General features: G+C 30.3%; 2 protein-coding genes across 2 annotated transcripts; one reads left to right on the top strand and one right to left on the bottom strand.

Annotated features, from left to right (window-relative positions):
* The first annotated feature begins 636 nt into the window (after positions 1 to 636).
* Positions 637 to 4,217, top strand: LOC123302413 (60S ribosomal protein L22-like). The gene is made up of 3 exons (XM_044885340.1): positions 637 to 782; positions 1,036 to 1,275; positions 4,016 to 4,217. Exons 1-3 carry the CDS (start codon positions 774 to 776, stop codon positions 4,181 to 4,183), a joined length of 417 nt encoding a protein of 138 aa, XP_044741275.1. The 5' UTR covers positions 637 to 773; the 3' UTR covers positions 4,184 to 4,217.
* A 3,944-nt stretch (positions 4,218 to 8,161) lies between these two features.
* LOC123302970 (zinc finger protein 525-like) lies at positions 8,162 to 15,267 on the bottom strand. Its single transcript, XM_044886063.1, has 3 exons — positions 15,264 to 15,267; positions 9,313 to 9,539; positions 8,162 to 8,881 (listed from the first exon to the last, which is right to left on the bottom strand). Exons 1-3 carry the CDS (start codon positions 15,265 to 15,267, stop codon positions 8,162 to 8,164), a joined length of 951 nt encoding a protein of 316 aa, XP_044741998.1.
* Positions 15,268 to 15,978: the final 711 nt, after the last annotated feature.

The raw sequence follows: 15,978 nt of genomic DNA, 5'->3' as shown, positions 1-15,978 counted from the left end.
AGGAGTATCAGTTACGTGTGTGTGGCTATTTAAAAGTGTATATATTTTTTTATTTACGTGACGTCAAAAAACAAACGATTACATCATCAACACTGTCTATACATTGTATTTCAACAATTAACTCAGTTAATTGTTTGTTTTTACTTGTTTAGAGTAATTTGTAGCCAAAACATATAAAAACCCTTTCGACGATTGGTCGAGTTGATTCTAAAATATCGTTAAGTTTTTTTTTATGAAAAATGCTACAGCATTATAATAAAATAAATTGCCTCCAAAAAAGATTTATAGAGTCGCGCTTGATGTCGATTTGAATTTTTACTACAATGTCTGATTTAAAGACGTTCCTCTGTACAATAATTTTTTTAAATAAAAACTTTATCAAAATTAAATTCGAAAATAAACATGCAAATGTTTAACTAAAATTATTAATTATCATAATGATAATTATTTATATTCATAATTTTGAAAATTATTACATTAATTTGCGTCACAATTAATGAAAATAAACAAATTTTATTTTGAATAAAAATATTCTTTTACAATATAGATATAAAATAATAAAATATCCGTTTATAATAATGTTAAAAGTATATACAAATATTTTTAAATAAACCGCTTACAATTTTTATGTTCGTGAAACATCGGTAATAGTCGATAAATATGTATTTCCCTTCTTATTAAAAAGTGTCCGTCCATTTTATGAACATTCTTTCCTGTAAAGACAATCTGCTAGTAAGCACGTTTTTTCGGTAAACGCTGTGCGTGGTGTTAAAATGGCCCCAGTAAGTATTAAAATTAATCAAATTATTTATTTATATAACCTGAATAATAAATTTCAAAATTATATTAACAATTTAACAAAATAATTTTTGATTAAATTTTGTGAATTATTTTTAAATTATCATAATGTGAAATATTTTCTTAAACCACGTGTTTTGTCTTGTAATATAAAAATGCATATTTTTATTTAGCAAGACAGCACGATGTTAATAAAAAAATGTCTGGCTGAAACACAAATTTTTTTGTGGATTCCAGACAAATCTAAAACCAAAAGGCAAGAGCCAATTACGTGGAAAAGGTGGCCAGAAGAAAAAGAAGTTAGCAGTACGAAAATTCACCGTTGACTGTACACATCCCGTTGAAGATAACATTCTAGATGTTGCAAATTTTGAACAATATTTAAAAGAACGTATCAAGATTAATGGAAAAACAAATCAACTTGGAAATGTGGTTTCACTTGAACGACATAAGACAAAACTCTCCGTTAATTCTGAGGTAAGTTTTAAATGTATATATTTTTTTTTTTGTCACACGTGGCTGTTTTCGTAATCTTTATTCACTGAAATAATCGATTATTAGTCTAAAATGTATTATTTAAGAAATCAGGACAGTCACAAATCGTGAAAACCGGGAATTATAACCTAGCATATACCTGGTCCGAGGGTAATTGTTGCTGTTTAGAAAAAAAAAAACAATTTGCTTCAAATCTTTAACCTTGAAATTGAGATAATTTTATTAAAATTTAAAATTCTGGTAACTTTTCGAGTGCAATTTAAAATATGATCATTTTAAAATGAGAAATTTGTCAATTAAATGTAGGACTTATGGTTATATTCGATTTTTTTTACGTTCAAAAATTTGGGTGGTTATATCAAAACCAACAAACCCGGATTAATTTAGTCCAACCGACTTAAACGAAGGCGATTTTTTAAACTAGTATTCTAATGAAACTGAATAGCATTTTTTAATTCCTGACATTTCTTACCTAACTTCCCATTTTCGAGGTATACAAATTTGAAAAAATGCGGATTTTCGACACAAATTCGTTATTGACGAAAATATATATTATTTTGTGATTGCGGTCAAAAATTTAATTTGAAAGCCATTAGATATTATATTTTGAACAAGTCTAAGCATTTTTTGTCCTCTGACAATTTCCACCATTCGTCAGCGTTTTCGAGATATCATTTAAAAAAAATTACGGGTTTTTGTTGGAAATTCGTTATTGACTAAAGATTTTGTGGTTTTGGTCTAATCTTGATTTGAAAAACGTATGATTTTGTATTATTTTAAACATTTTCGGACATTTTTTACCTAACATAACCGTTTAAGATTTATACGCGTTTGAATCAAAAGTGAAAACAAACAATTGACTGAGTTAATTGTCGAAATACCATGCATAGACAGTGTTGATGACTTCAATACATTACACATACATTGATATCACACATATATAACTGATATTCCCATAATTACATACTATACACGCCTAATTTGCGCTCTCACAGGTAAACAAATTTTTTGCTTAGCATCAATATTTTTAAGCGTTACAAACTTGGGACTAAACTTAGTATACCTTGCATATTACATATATGCATGATATAAAAACCGCACAATTTAGCCTCAATAAGATTTTTCATTTTTTACTTAATATTAGTTTTTTTTTTTTTTTTAAAGCAATTTTTTTCACATCCTTAAATAGGGTGGGCCATTTAATCAGATAATCTGAATGTCACCAGAGACGCTACCTATTTAAAATTATCTGAACAGAAACTAGAATTTTATGGGGGGCATCATGGTCAGACAAAATTTGACCTACTTCTTCGGGTTCTTTTAATAGCCAAATACATCCTAAAAGACAAGAGAATAACATAAAACTAACATTTATCATTTTTGATAAACTTAAATCGTATTTTCTTTCGATTAAATGCAATAATGGCATATTTTTAAGCCGCATTTCCTTCAAAAATTGTTAGTTTTTTATGAGGCTAAGCTTTCTAATTTAAAATGCTATTCTATCTCTTACCATTTAGTATCTAAATTGGCTATTACAGCAACCCGAAGAACTAGGTCCAACCTGATGCCAGAACATAATGTTGCCTATCAAACTCTATTTTTTTGTTGAGGTCACTTTTAATAGATGGGGGCCTCTGGTGAGATATTCACATGCATAAATTAAAATGGCCCACCCTGTATATCAAAAACAGTGAAGTTTGGTGAAAATTGTCAAAAGTAAAAAAAAAGTCAAGAAAATCGAAAATCTACTCTAATGGTTTTCAAATTAAGTTTTCGACCGGAACCAAAATATAATCGTTTTTCGTCAATAACGAATTTTCGGCAAAAACTTATACTTATTTTTCAAACGTTTATCTTTTGGGTGAAAATTTTCGCGTATCAGAAATGCTTAGAATCGCCCGAATTATAAAATATAGGTTTAATTATAAAACTATTTTCGCCTCACTTGATAGGTGTCGAAAATTGACATAGTACAAGTTTGCATGAAATGATTTTTTTGAGTGAACTTTTCTCTGGCTCCCATTAAAATCACGCGGAGCCGATTCCTTGATCAAATTCTCTATTTTCTCGAATATATGTAACACATGTCTTATATTTGTGAAGTTAAGGTAGTACGAGCATCAAAGCAATTGATTTAAGGTTGAGATATTTGTATCTTATTTTCAACTTAGGTGATTCATTTTGTTATAGCTTCATGAATGTAGACCTAAAATAAGCATACAATTTTTCGATATCTGCCTTGATTTTCGAAATATCGAAATCTAAATAACTAAACAAAATTTTCAATTTTCGATATTTTAAAAACTAGTCCAAATATCGAAAAATTGTATTCTTACTTTACGTCTTATATTGTCAAGTTATAACATAATTTACCATCAAAATTGAAAATATATATTTTTTTAAATTTGTGTCCTCAGTGCCGTGCTCATACATCCTTAATTAATCGGACACAACGGTTTTTATTGTTTTCAATAATTTATTAAGATTTAAAGTTTAATTTAGATAGTTTTTACCGACTACTTTTGAAGTAATTTATTTTTTTAAGTAATCACGAAATCAACCCTACAATTTTTAGAATTAATTAAGACTAAATCCGACTTCATATTTAAAAAAATAAAACTCTTGGTGCTCGTACATATTTAAGTTATGTGATCCTCCAAAAAGTTTCCAAAATATTTTTTTTGTACTGATAATAATTGAATTGATTTTATTGTTGCAGGTTCCATTCAGTAAACGTTACCTTAAATATTTAACAAAGAAATATTTAAAAAAGAATAATCTACGTGATTGGTTACGTGTAGTTGCTGCTGGTAAAGATACCTATGAATTAAGATACTTCCAGATCAACTCACAACAAGACGATGATACTGATGATGATAACGAATAAATTATACAATTTATGTACAAAAAACATCTTATGTACATTCAATTTTTATAATGAAAATATAAGAATATATATTTAAGAATTTTATTTTTTATTTCTTTTTTTAAGGGGGGCGACATGCGTCTGAGGTACTTAAGTAAAAAACAAAGCATTTTTTTTATACTAGTCCGACATCACGTTAGGTGAAGTTTTGGCTACAGAAATGATACCCACCTATGCCAATTTTTAGATTTTTACCTGTAGAATTAAAATTATGAGCAGAAAAGAAAGAGGACGATTTCAGAAAAATTAATGATTCTCCACAATTTTTTTTCAATATACGGTGGGAAATTTTCTGGTTAACTTTTATTCCAAGTATTTTTTCTTTGCACAATAGAAAAAGTATAAAAAACACGGAATATTACATTTATATTAAGTTAGCGGATCACTTTTCGAATTTTTCAACGAATCCATACTGTGAATTTGCCCTTTTGTATTCGAAAATTATTCGTGAAATTTTTTTTTCGCTCAATTATTTTAAAACAAATGGGGGTGGCCCGCTAACTTAATATTAAGTTAGCGGACCTCTTTTTGAATTTTCCAACTTTTTTTGTAATGGAAATTTGCCGGTTTTTATTCGTAAATTGTTCGTAAAATTTTTAATTTTTTCGCTCAATTACTTTTCGAAAAAATGGGGCTTAGCCAATTACCTCAGATGTTGGCATGCTTAAAATCGTTTGGCGCTGAAAGACATAAAAATTTATTTGTTGAAAAGAGTTGACGTGTTTATAACTGTAATTTTTTCCTCAGAAATATAATGATAAAATTAAAATGAAATTCTTCTTATTAAAGAATTTTCAGGAGTTGGTTCGCTAATTATATATTATAAAGTGTTTCTTGAAAAACCACCCTGATTTTCTTGAAAAGTAATTAAGCACAAAAATTAAAAATTCCACGAATAAAAAACGGTAAATTACCAATATAAAAAAATGAGGAACTCTGCTAAGTGGTCTGCTAACTTAATATAAAGCAGACCACCCCTATTTTTTCATAAAGTAATTGAGCGAAAAATTAATAATTTCACGAATAAAAAACGGCACTGCCAGAACAAAAAAATTCAAGGCATGGTTTATATATCTACATGAAATTTTATAATTGGATATATTTGGGGGTGGCAGGCCCCATGGCTGGATATGCCATGACAATGCTCCTAAAAATTGACATTCAAATTTTTCCAAAATTCCACAGCTATGTTGCTACAAAAAAAATTAACAGTTCACAATCAAAAGCTTCTACTTTCTAGTTTCCGAATCAAAAACTTATGTATTGTAAGAAAAATTGTCCCTTAATTGAGTTATCTTATTAATTAAATCATTGCTTTTCAAAAAAAAAACATAAGATTAGTATTTTCCAATTTAATAAAACTAAATTCTTTTCACAATTCTGTGTGTATGTTCGAAAATTTATGTTGTTCAAACTCGTCAATGGCTCCTTAAACGGTTACAACACAAAACAGATTGCCGTAGCACAGATCTAGTAAATAACGGGGAACAGCTTTTTCACAACAACAATTGGAAACAGGACATGAACTTTTTAATTATGATTCGATACTCGAACATAAAGTCGGCCTTAGCCATCTAAGCGCTCCGGGTGAGTCATGCATTTGGCGCTCTTTAAGGTATACTTATTGGATTATAATTAAAACAAATTGACTGAGTTAATTGTTGAAATACCATGTATAGACAATATTGATTACACAATCTTTTGTTTTTTTTACGTCAAGTAAAGAAAGATAGTAAGCAGGCTTAATTTTTGCAGGATCCCGTTAAAATATGCTCCTGAACGTAAAAGTGCAGTTTGCCGGTGAGTAACCCGGTAGAATATTGTTTTAACTAATTTTTTTAAACAAATAAATAATATTGATCCAATCGCTTCCGAAATTTTTTTTAATCATATAATAAGGGTCCAAATAAACAAAAAATATTCTTAGACATTTTTCTCCAAGTCCTCGTTAAATTTGAAAAATCGGGATTTTTACGATTTTCATCCCTCAACTATCAAAAAATCAGATTTTTAACGAGGATACAATTTTTATTTGTAGTGTAAAGCTTACTCAACAACATCCCTCAAAACTTTTTGGCCTAATTGCATTGAAATAAAGTCAAATTTAACAGAAAAGTTCAAAAAATTTCAATTTTCCCAGCACAACCCTCGGAAAATCGGAAAAACCATTTTAGCAATTTCCTGGGAGTTGAAAAAAAAAATTTTCGAACTTTTCTTTTAATTTGACTTTATTTCGAGTCGATTGATGAAAATCCCATCTTTTAGCATGTATAGAACAGAAAATCGTTATTGTTGGGTGGTTTTTCACCCTCTGTCTTAACAATTAACAATCAAGCACTTAAAAAGCGATTAGGCCAAAATATTTTGCAAGATGTTGTTGAGTAAGCTTTACACTACAAATAAAAAAATTTCCAAAGCGAGTCGGTCAACATTACTTATTTGATTAAATGAAGTTAGTATAAATAATATTCTATCTGGTTACCCACCGACAACCTGCACTTTTAGGTTAATGAGCATGTTTTAAACGGAATTCTGCAAAAATTTTCCATGCGAAAATTCATCATGCCCAATTATGGATTTTGCCGGGACTAACAACACTTCATTGAATGCATGAATAAAGGATTTTTTTTTTTGTAAAATAAAGATTTTGTTTACTAACATACAAATATTTATTTGAATAATAAATATAAAAATTATAATATTAATGTTTCTAAACTAAACGTAGACGAATCATGCTGGATGAAAAAAGTATAAAATGAAGAATTTTTTTGTACCTCAACCTATCGGGCCAGTTTTTTTTTAAATGTTCAGAAAAGTCCTTATATCAAAATCTACATTTAACTTCTTGCCGCTATAAAGTTTGGCCATTGTTATATAAGCCCATTATTATACTCCATTTTTGAAAATTTTAAAACCTTGAAAATATGGGCCAGAAACGTATATTCGGGGGTTTTCGGGGTCGCTGATCACTATTCCGAAGTCAGAATTACTCCTGCTGGTCCAAAATTGGAATATTCTGTAATATTCAACAAAATGGACCAAAAAAATTTACCCGAGAGTTTTTTTGATCACTGATCACGATTCCGAATTTAGAATGGGCATATACTCTCCCCTCCTGGGGTTATTTGTCACTCGCTGGTCTAACACAGAAATATTCTGTATATATTCACAAAAATAGACCAAAAAAGTATAATCGGGAATTTTTGGGGTTGTTGATCAAGATTCTGAAGGCAGAATGTGGATATACTCCCCCCCCCCAATTTTCATCCCCATATATTTCCAAATATACCCAATTGGGGTATCAAATTAAAGACCGTGACGTAAACATTACAAAATGTAACCCCAACGTAATGTGATATGACGGGAGGTCGTGGAAGTGGGGATGAACGATCGATTTGCTATCAAATAAAAGGCATGACGTGTACATTAAAAAACTGTGAGCTACATGAAAATTTGTTCAGCCGTTTAAAAGTTGTTTAAGTTCTTTTATCGAGGGTTTATTAAATTTCAGAAGATCGGCTAATCCCAAGAGGGGGAATTTAATTCCATTCTAACTTTGGAATCGTGATCAGTGACCCCAAAAACTCCCGAGTATACTTTTTTGGCCGATTTTGACGAATATTTACAGACTATTGAAATTTTGAACCAGCGAGATTAATTACCCAAGAGAGGGGAATTATATCGAAATTCTGATTTCGGAATAGTGATCAGCAACTCCGAAAGCCTCCGAGTATACGTTTCTGACCCATATTTCAAGGTTTTAAAATTTTTAAAAATCACCTCATAAATGGATTCTAATGATTGGCCTATTTGGCCCATAGCAATGACCAGACTTTCTAGCGGCAAGAAGTTACATGTACGTTTTAATATATGGACCTTCTTGATCATTTAAAAAAAAAAAACGACCCGATAGGTTGAGGTACAAAAAAATGATTGGATTCATTTCCCATCTTTGTGCAATCGTTTATGCACATATACACAATTTTTTTGTTTAAATGATTTTCCACAAATATCACAGGAAAATGGCCTTTCTTTACTGTGCGTCTGTTTATGACAATCTAAATAATACTTGACTTTAAATGATTTTTCACAAACTTCACATGAAAATCGTTTTTCTCCAGAATGGATTTGTTTATGTACAATTAGAGAGCTTGACTGAGCAAATGTTTTATCACAAATTTCACATGAAAATGGTTTTTCTCCAGCATGAGTCCGTTTATGTGTAGTTAAGTTATTTTGCCTATTAAATGTTTTATTACAAATTTCACAAGAAAATGGTTTTTCGCCACTATGAATTCGTGCATGTGTAATTAAATTACTTTTATGTCGAAATGATTTTTCACAAACTTCACATGAAAATCGTTTTTCTCCAGAATGGATTCGCTTATGTACAATTAAAGAGCTTGGCTGAGAGAATGTTTTATCACAAAAGTTGCATGGATATGGTTTTACTCCAGAATGAGTTCGTTTATGTGAAATTAAATGACTAGGATTAGTAAATTTTCTATCACAAATATCACACCGAAATAATTTTTCTCCGCTATGAATTCGTTTATGATCAACTAAACTGCTTCGATAAACAAATGTTTTGTCACAAATATCACACGAAAATGGTTTTTCTCTAGGGTGTGTTCGTTTATGGATAATTAAACTGCCTTGCTGAGAAAATGTTTTTCCACAAATTTTACAAGAAAATGGTTTTTCTCCAGAGTGAATGCGTTTATGCTCAGATAAATACCTTTGAGTCTTGAATTTTCTCTCACAAATATCACATGAAAACGGTTTTTCTCCAGAGTGAGTTCATTTATGATCAACTACCTCAAATACCTTCGAATACTAAATCTCCTTTCACAAATATCACATGAATATGGTTTTTCTCCAGAGTGAATTCGTTTGTGCTTCATTAAATTATATTTTCTAGTAAATGTTTTATCACAAACTTCACATGTTAAAGAATTTCTCCCAAACTTTGTCTTTTTAAGTAGTTTATGATAGCTTAAAATTCTTTTATTACTAAATCTATTCCCAAAACTATCACATGAAAATGTCTTTTCTCCGGCGATAACTTGTTGTGATTCTAAAACACTTACATCGAATATTTCGTCTTTTATAATAAATTCTGTATTTAATTCGTTTTCACAATTAATTGTAGACAAATTTTCTTGCTTCACATAAATTATTTCAGGATTCACACTAACATCCAATTCTTCTAATATTTCATTTTTAATTCGTCCTTGTTCGATTGTAACACTGTCTTCTAGAATTTCATTTTTAATTTTTCCATCTTCTAGTTTAATATTCTCATCTAATATTTCTTCTTTAATATTAAATAATTCTGTATTTACTTGTTTTTCAACTTTTATATTTTCTTTATTGATTGAATTATTTGCCATTTTCTTTTCAATTTAAATAATTATTAATTTATAAAGCATTAAAAAAAATACTAACTTCAACATTTTAAATGTCTGCGTTTAGCCCTTTAAGCGATATGCTTGTGATATTGTAAATCTTATTGCTCGGTATTAGAGCTCTACAAATGTAGGTAAGATCATTCGCCATTTTTGCTACATTGTCAAATAGACAAAGAGTCCGATATGTACTGCGAATATTATTACTGGTGAGAACTTTGTTCGTTTGGGACTGGACTGCTAGTATAGTGCCATAGCACCCAAGAGAATTAATGGCGTCATAAAACATATATTTAATTAAATCAATAAAAAAAAAATTTTTGTTGAACGGAGAACTTTTAACTAAAAATTATTATACCCTGTTATATATGAAATATTTATCAAGGTATACTACTTTCAGTCCCAAGTTTGTAACGCTTAGAAATATCGATGATACGAAGACTCAATTGACCTATGTTGCTCATTTACAAACTCGGCCTCACTTTTTACGTTCTGAGCACGCTTTAAGAACTTCAGCTTCATATCACTTTTCGTTTTCGAGCTATCGTGATGACAGACGGGCAGACGACAGACAGACAGACAGACAACCGGAAATGGACTAATTAGGAGATTTTATGAACACCTATACCAAAACTTTGTTCATAGCATCAATATTTTTAAGCGCTACAAACTTGGGACTAAACTTAGTATACCTTGGTATATTTTATATACATGGTATAAAAATGCTCATTATAACAAAATAAACAACTTTTGTTTGAAACATTTTCTCGTAAACGTCACTGTTTACCCATGAGGGCACAAATTAGGACAAAAATTTATTGTACATTTTCTCCAAATCTAAAAAATGTTCTTTTAAAAAAATTAACAAGTTTTGCCTGAAACATTTTTCATAAATATCATTGTTTTCCCGTGAGGGATCTAATTTTTGCAAAATTTGAGTTGATTCTCTAACTACTTTTTGGGTACTTTGTGTTCGAGGTTTTATACAGAAGTCAATGTCTTGTTCTGATTTAAAGAAGATTCTTAGAAAAAGACTACACTTAAGTTGCCATCGAAAGTATCATGGTCACTATACAAGGACACTCAACTCCATGTAACCAAATATCTGTCAAAAAAAAAGATAGCAGTTGTGTTCCTTTTGCACCGTGATACAAGAATGAGAGTAAGGCGCAAGTTTGATTTTAAAAATATGAAGCATGTATGTAGAACTAGATTGATACCCACCCGTTTCGCTGGGTTTAAAAGTAAAGATTGATAAAGATTCCTCTCGCTTATCCCCTTTCTTTAACACTCAAAATAATGGTAAGGATTGTTTTACACAGATAAAATATATGTATGGTTTTCTATTTTTTTAAATGTATAATAGTCGTAATTATTCATTGAGTATATCAGAAAAGATGGCCGTGAAATATTTTATATTGACTACTTTTACAGAAATCTGTAATTTATGGTAATATCAAATGACTACTTTTACAGAAATCTGTAATTTATGGTAATGTGAAATTAAATTAATTTTTTTTTTTTTTTATCAATATATGTTTATAAATTATATCTCATGCGTTATTCTGAAGTATGAGCTATATTATTGTACAGTTTCATTAAAAATCATTCAAACAAACAAACGTGCTTACTTTCGCATTTATAATATATAGAGATTTTGTTCGTATGTGTTCGTATTTATTTCGTGCAATGCACTTTGTGGTGCAAAAGGAACATCAGCGATGTTATAATTTCTGTTATTTCGTTGAGAAATTTTGTTAATTCTCTCATTTGAGTTGAGTATCCTTGTATAGTGTCCATGGAAAGTAAATTCAAGCTGTGTGTTGCTTGTATAAGTAGGGAGTGCATCCTATCTGAATGAATTGGACGAAAGGTATAACATTAAAATTTATCGAGGTTTTATTTTTAAAAAAATAGAAGATTGAAATTTTCAGTTCAATTATTCAGTCTTCGGTATTTCGAAAATTAAGCTAGATTTCGAAAAATTTTATGATTACTTTTTGTCTAAATTCATCATCAAAATACAAAATTATGAACCATTGACCAGTAAAAATAACTATTTATTGATATTTTAATAAGAAAAGGAAAAACATAATATTTCTATTAATAAACTTGTAGCATTTAAAATAATAAACTTTTGCCTACTATTAAAACAGCTGTTTATAATAATCATAATCATAATAATATTCAAAATGATAATAATATTTTGAAAATAGTACGCAGTAACATTATTATAATATAGTCACAGAAAAAAAGCAATGAAGTTCGAAAAATTTGAACAGTAAGTCGGATTTAAATACAGTTTTCGGCATTCGATTCGTTAGAGCGCCACGAAATTTTGTGACCTAAATTGATTTAGAAGAAATTAAAAATATGCAATTTGCATAAATAATATGCATTTTATACCATGTATATGAAATATACCAAGGTATACTAAGTTTAGTCCCAAGTTTGTAACGCTTAAAAATATTGCTACTATGAACAAAATTTTGGCATAGGTGTTCATAAAATCACCTTATTAGTCCATTTCCGGTTGTCAATTGTCGGTTCCTCATAAAAAATAAACAACTTTTGCTTGAAACATTTTTTCGTAAACATTACTGTTTACCCGTGAGAGGGCAAATTATGCGCAAATTGTATAGTATGTATTATATGGGAATAACAGTTATATATGTGTGACATGTATGTATGTATAATGTGACAGAGTAATGAACACTGTCTATACATGGTATTTCAACAGTTAACTCAGTCAATTGTTTGTTTTCACTTATTATAATTGTATTTTAAATTATCCGTATTACATATTATTATACTAAATTCACAATTCGGTTAATAGTGGTGAAAATGATTCCCAACTTCTTACCCGGGATCTTTTGGGGTTGCTAAATACATCAGAATTGGTCTCCAAGATACCTGGTCCCCTGAGTAAACAGTATCCCCATCATCTCCTGAAGTTTTCGGAAAATTTGTTATATTATCGGTCCAAAATCGCTACTCGAGAGTTTTTGGGGTTGCTGAGAACGAATATCGCGACAGAATTGGTCTCCGAGGTACCTAGTGCCCAATGTAAACGGTATCCTCGTCAACTCCTAGAGTTTTTCGGAAAATTTGTTATATAATCAGTCCAAAATCGTTCCTCGAGGATTTTTGGGGTAGCTGAGAGCGAATATCGTGACAGAATTGATCTCCAAGGAACGTCCTGCCCAGAGTACGTCCGGTACCCCGGGAATCAGGTACCTGGTGCCCGATTCAGTTGCGATATTCGTTACCCGTTTACCCAGGGGACCAGGTATCGCGGATAACAATTTTGACGTGTTCAGCGACTCCAAAAACTCCTGAGTAACAAATTTGGAATTATTTTCATCACTATTAACCGAATTATGAATTTAGTATATTGACGGATAATTTAATGCATATTATTTATGCAAATTGCATATTTTTAATTTCTTATAAATCAATTTAGGTCACAAAATTTCTTGACGCTCTAACGAATCGAATGCTGAAAACCGCATTCAAATCCAACTTACTGTTCAAAATTTTCGAATTTGAATCGTTTTTTGTGTTTTGTTTCTGCGTCTAATAGTTAAAACATATGAACAAAAAAAAAAAAAATTATGAATTTCTAACAAATACGTAATTACACATGCGTAATACAATATTATTATATTTTCTTATCATATTATTTTGTATATGGATATGATAATATTTGTGTATATTCAAGGTAACAAATAACAAAAATTTATTAAGAAATTTGATAAATTTTGTATTTATTTGTTTGTTATAATTAATTAGTAACCATACTGTTGACTGTTGATTACTTGGTTTTGATGCTGTGGCCACCTGTATACGTTTTTTTGAATTAAGATGAGATACGTTAAAGTATAATTCATTAAAAATGTAAAAATATGTATGTACTATAACGTAAAAATAATAGTTCTATTTATAATATGTTATCGATAAAGGAACTTTTTTTTTTAATAATTCAAACGCATTTGAAAGAAAAAAAATTAAGTAATAAATTAAAGTTTGTATGTATGAATAGGATTTGGATTTTTATACTACTATGCACAAAATGGTTTCCTCGGCGATTCTTATCTAGTTTAATCAATCTGCCATAGACTAATGTCAAATTTTCAATAATTCATACACAAAAATCATTTTCGATATTTAGTTAATAAATTCGTTTCAATTATTTTCCAGCCTGCCAGAACATTCAGAGTAGACGATAATAGCGACCCCTGATAAGAACAATTAATCTTCTTGAAAATACACATAGAAACATGAAATTCATACAAAATTAAAAAATATACCTGTTTTGAAACGATTCCTATATTAACTATTAGAAATATTTGCTCAAAAAGAATAAGGCTTTTGTCCATTTAGCCCTTAGTAGCCCTTAAGGTTGTGTAGTACTTAACCAAGTGTAGTCCTTAAAGCTACACTAAAAACTATTCTCGACAATAAAAAGAACCGATCAAAAATGTTACATAAAAATCGTCTGTTGAGAAATCTTTCTTCGAAAAGTCCAATGTATTTCGAAAATGAAAAAAATTTTAAATTTTCCACTTAAGTTTGCTTTGGTCGACCGAGTATAGCTTGATATCTTTTTTCGTTTTTGAGAATATCGTGTTCACAGACGGGCGGCCAGGCGGACAACCGAAAATGGACTAATTAGATGATAAGTGCGAGTGCGTTAAGTTTAAAAAGGTAAGTAAAAATAAGAATATGAGTTTTCAAACGTTTTTAAGTTTTGGCAGGAGGACAGATAAGAAATGAAACTTAATCTTCAAACTTTTTTAAGTTTCTCGAAAATAGTTTCATCATTTCTTTCATAGAAATTCATTTTATGTATCTTTTTGAACTCATTTGATTGCATATCAAATTAACTTTATCCAAAAGATTTCAAAATAGAATTTTTTCAAATTTCAAATTCGAAAATTTATTGTTTTAAATGAATTTAATTTGATGTATTTTTTTGATATCTACATTTTGATATTTCAATTCTCGGTTTATTTTCTTTATCGGCGTGAAAACTGAATAAAAAACTTATTATCGGGTTCAAACCTTGGTTACATCAACTCTTTTAACATTTTAAAATTTTTGGTTTGTTTTCTGACTTAAATGTTTTGATAGTTGGGTTGTACATATTAACTTTTTAAAAAATTAGGTGTATTCAACAGATTTTCTGTTTTAATATTGTATTTTTATTTTATTTAAATTTTCCCCGTGAATAATCAGTGAATGAACGCAATCACCTTGTTAGCTAAAAAACTCGCAGACCAATGCTTACTCGACCCCTATTAAAAGCATGGCCAACCCGTAGACCTGTGAATGAACACAATCACAGCATTAATCAATAAGCGCAAAAAACCCGCAGATCCGTTCTAACTGGTCCCCATTAAACACATGACCAACCCGTGGATCAATAAGTGACCGCAGCCACAGGGATAACGTGAGTTGTTTTCTACCGAGTTTTTTTTCCGCAGTTATTTTGGTACCGGGTTGTTTTTGTGCCGAGCCGTAATAACCGAGTTGTTTTTACCAGATTATTTGTTATTAAATACCGAGTCATTCATGTTTGTTTCCATTTGTATTTGTGAAGTACCTTAGACCCATACTATTCTATGGGTTACCCATACTATTCTATGGGTTACTAGTATGGTGGATAGCAATGCTAGTGGATAAAAGCATTAATAGTCATCCGGGATTTTTATTTGCGAAATGCAAGATGCTTTCTAAAGAAGATATCTTAAAAAGGGCCAATCTTTGATAGAGAGAGGAATGTACTTGTGGCACTGCAAGATAGATATGGTCTGAGTACAATCGTAGTCGTTCCGAAGATCTTATATAGCTTCCAACGGCCTCTATTAGCAAAGTTGTTGCTTCTATTACAGGACACTGATTGGGAGGCAGGCATGCTAAACGTCTTTGCCTGACAGTGTATCACGACTATTGCAGGAGCTGTCACAGTGTGGAGGAGGAAGGGACGATGTATCATCTTTTCTGTCCCTGTACAGTTCTTGTCATGAAGAGATGGACTTATTTGAGCCAGCCTCTCTTGGACGACTTTTCTGACTTAAAGTCCGTTGACGTCAAAGCACTTCTGCTGTTCTTAAACAACTCAAAATGGTTCATGGAGTAGTGGTCGGGAATGGTCCAACTCTTTTTCGGTACCACAACGGATCCTATGGTCTAAGTGTGTCCCGCCCCAGAATAGTCACTCTAACCTAATCTAAGTGAAGCAAAAAAAAAATTAGACAAATTTGAATAAAAGCTCGTAATTAAAATTTCCTGATTCTGGAAAAAATAAAGCATCTTGTTATAAAATCCGATCTTTGGTGACTATTA

Source organism: Chrysoperla carnea, chromosome X, assembly GCF_905475395.1.
Source record: "Chrysoperla carnea chromosome X, inChrCarn1.1, whole genome shotgun sequence".
Classification (NCBI taxonomy): Eukaryota; Metazoa; Arthropoda; class Insecta; order Neuroptera; family Chrysopidae; genus Chrysoperla; species Chrysoperla carnea.
The sequence above is the reverse complement of the archived record's forward strand: the minus strand, read 5'-3'. Positions and strand labels throughout refer to the sequence as shown.

What these genes read in the sequence shown, in the direction of transcription:
- LOC123302413 (XM_044885340.1), top strand. An exon ending in AACTCTCCGTTAATTCTGAG is followed by an intron (nt 1,276 to 4,015) that starts GTAAGTTTTAAA and finishes TTATTGTTGCAG; the next exon opens with GTTCCATTCAGTAAACGTTA.
- LOC123302970 (XM_044886063.1), bottom strand. An exon ending in TAAAAGACGAAATATTCGAT is followed by an intron (nt 8,882 to 9,312) that starts GTAAGTGTTTTA and finishes ACATTTTCTCAG; the next exon opens with CAAGGCAGTTTAATTATCCA.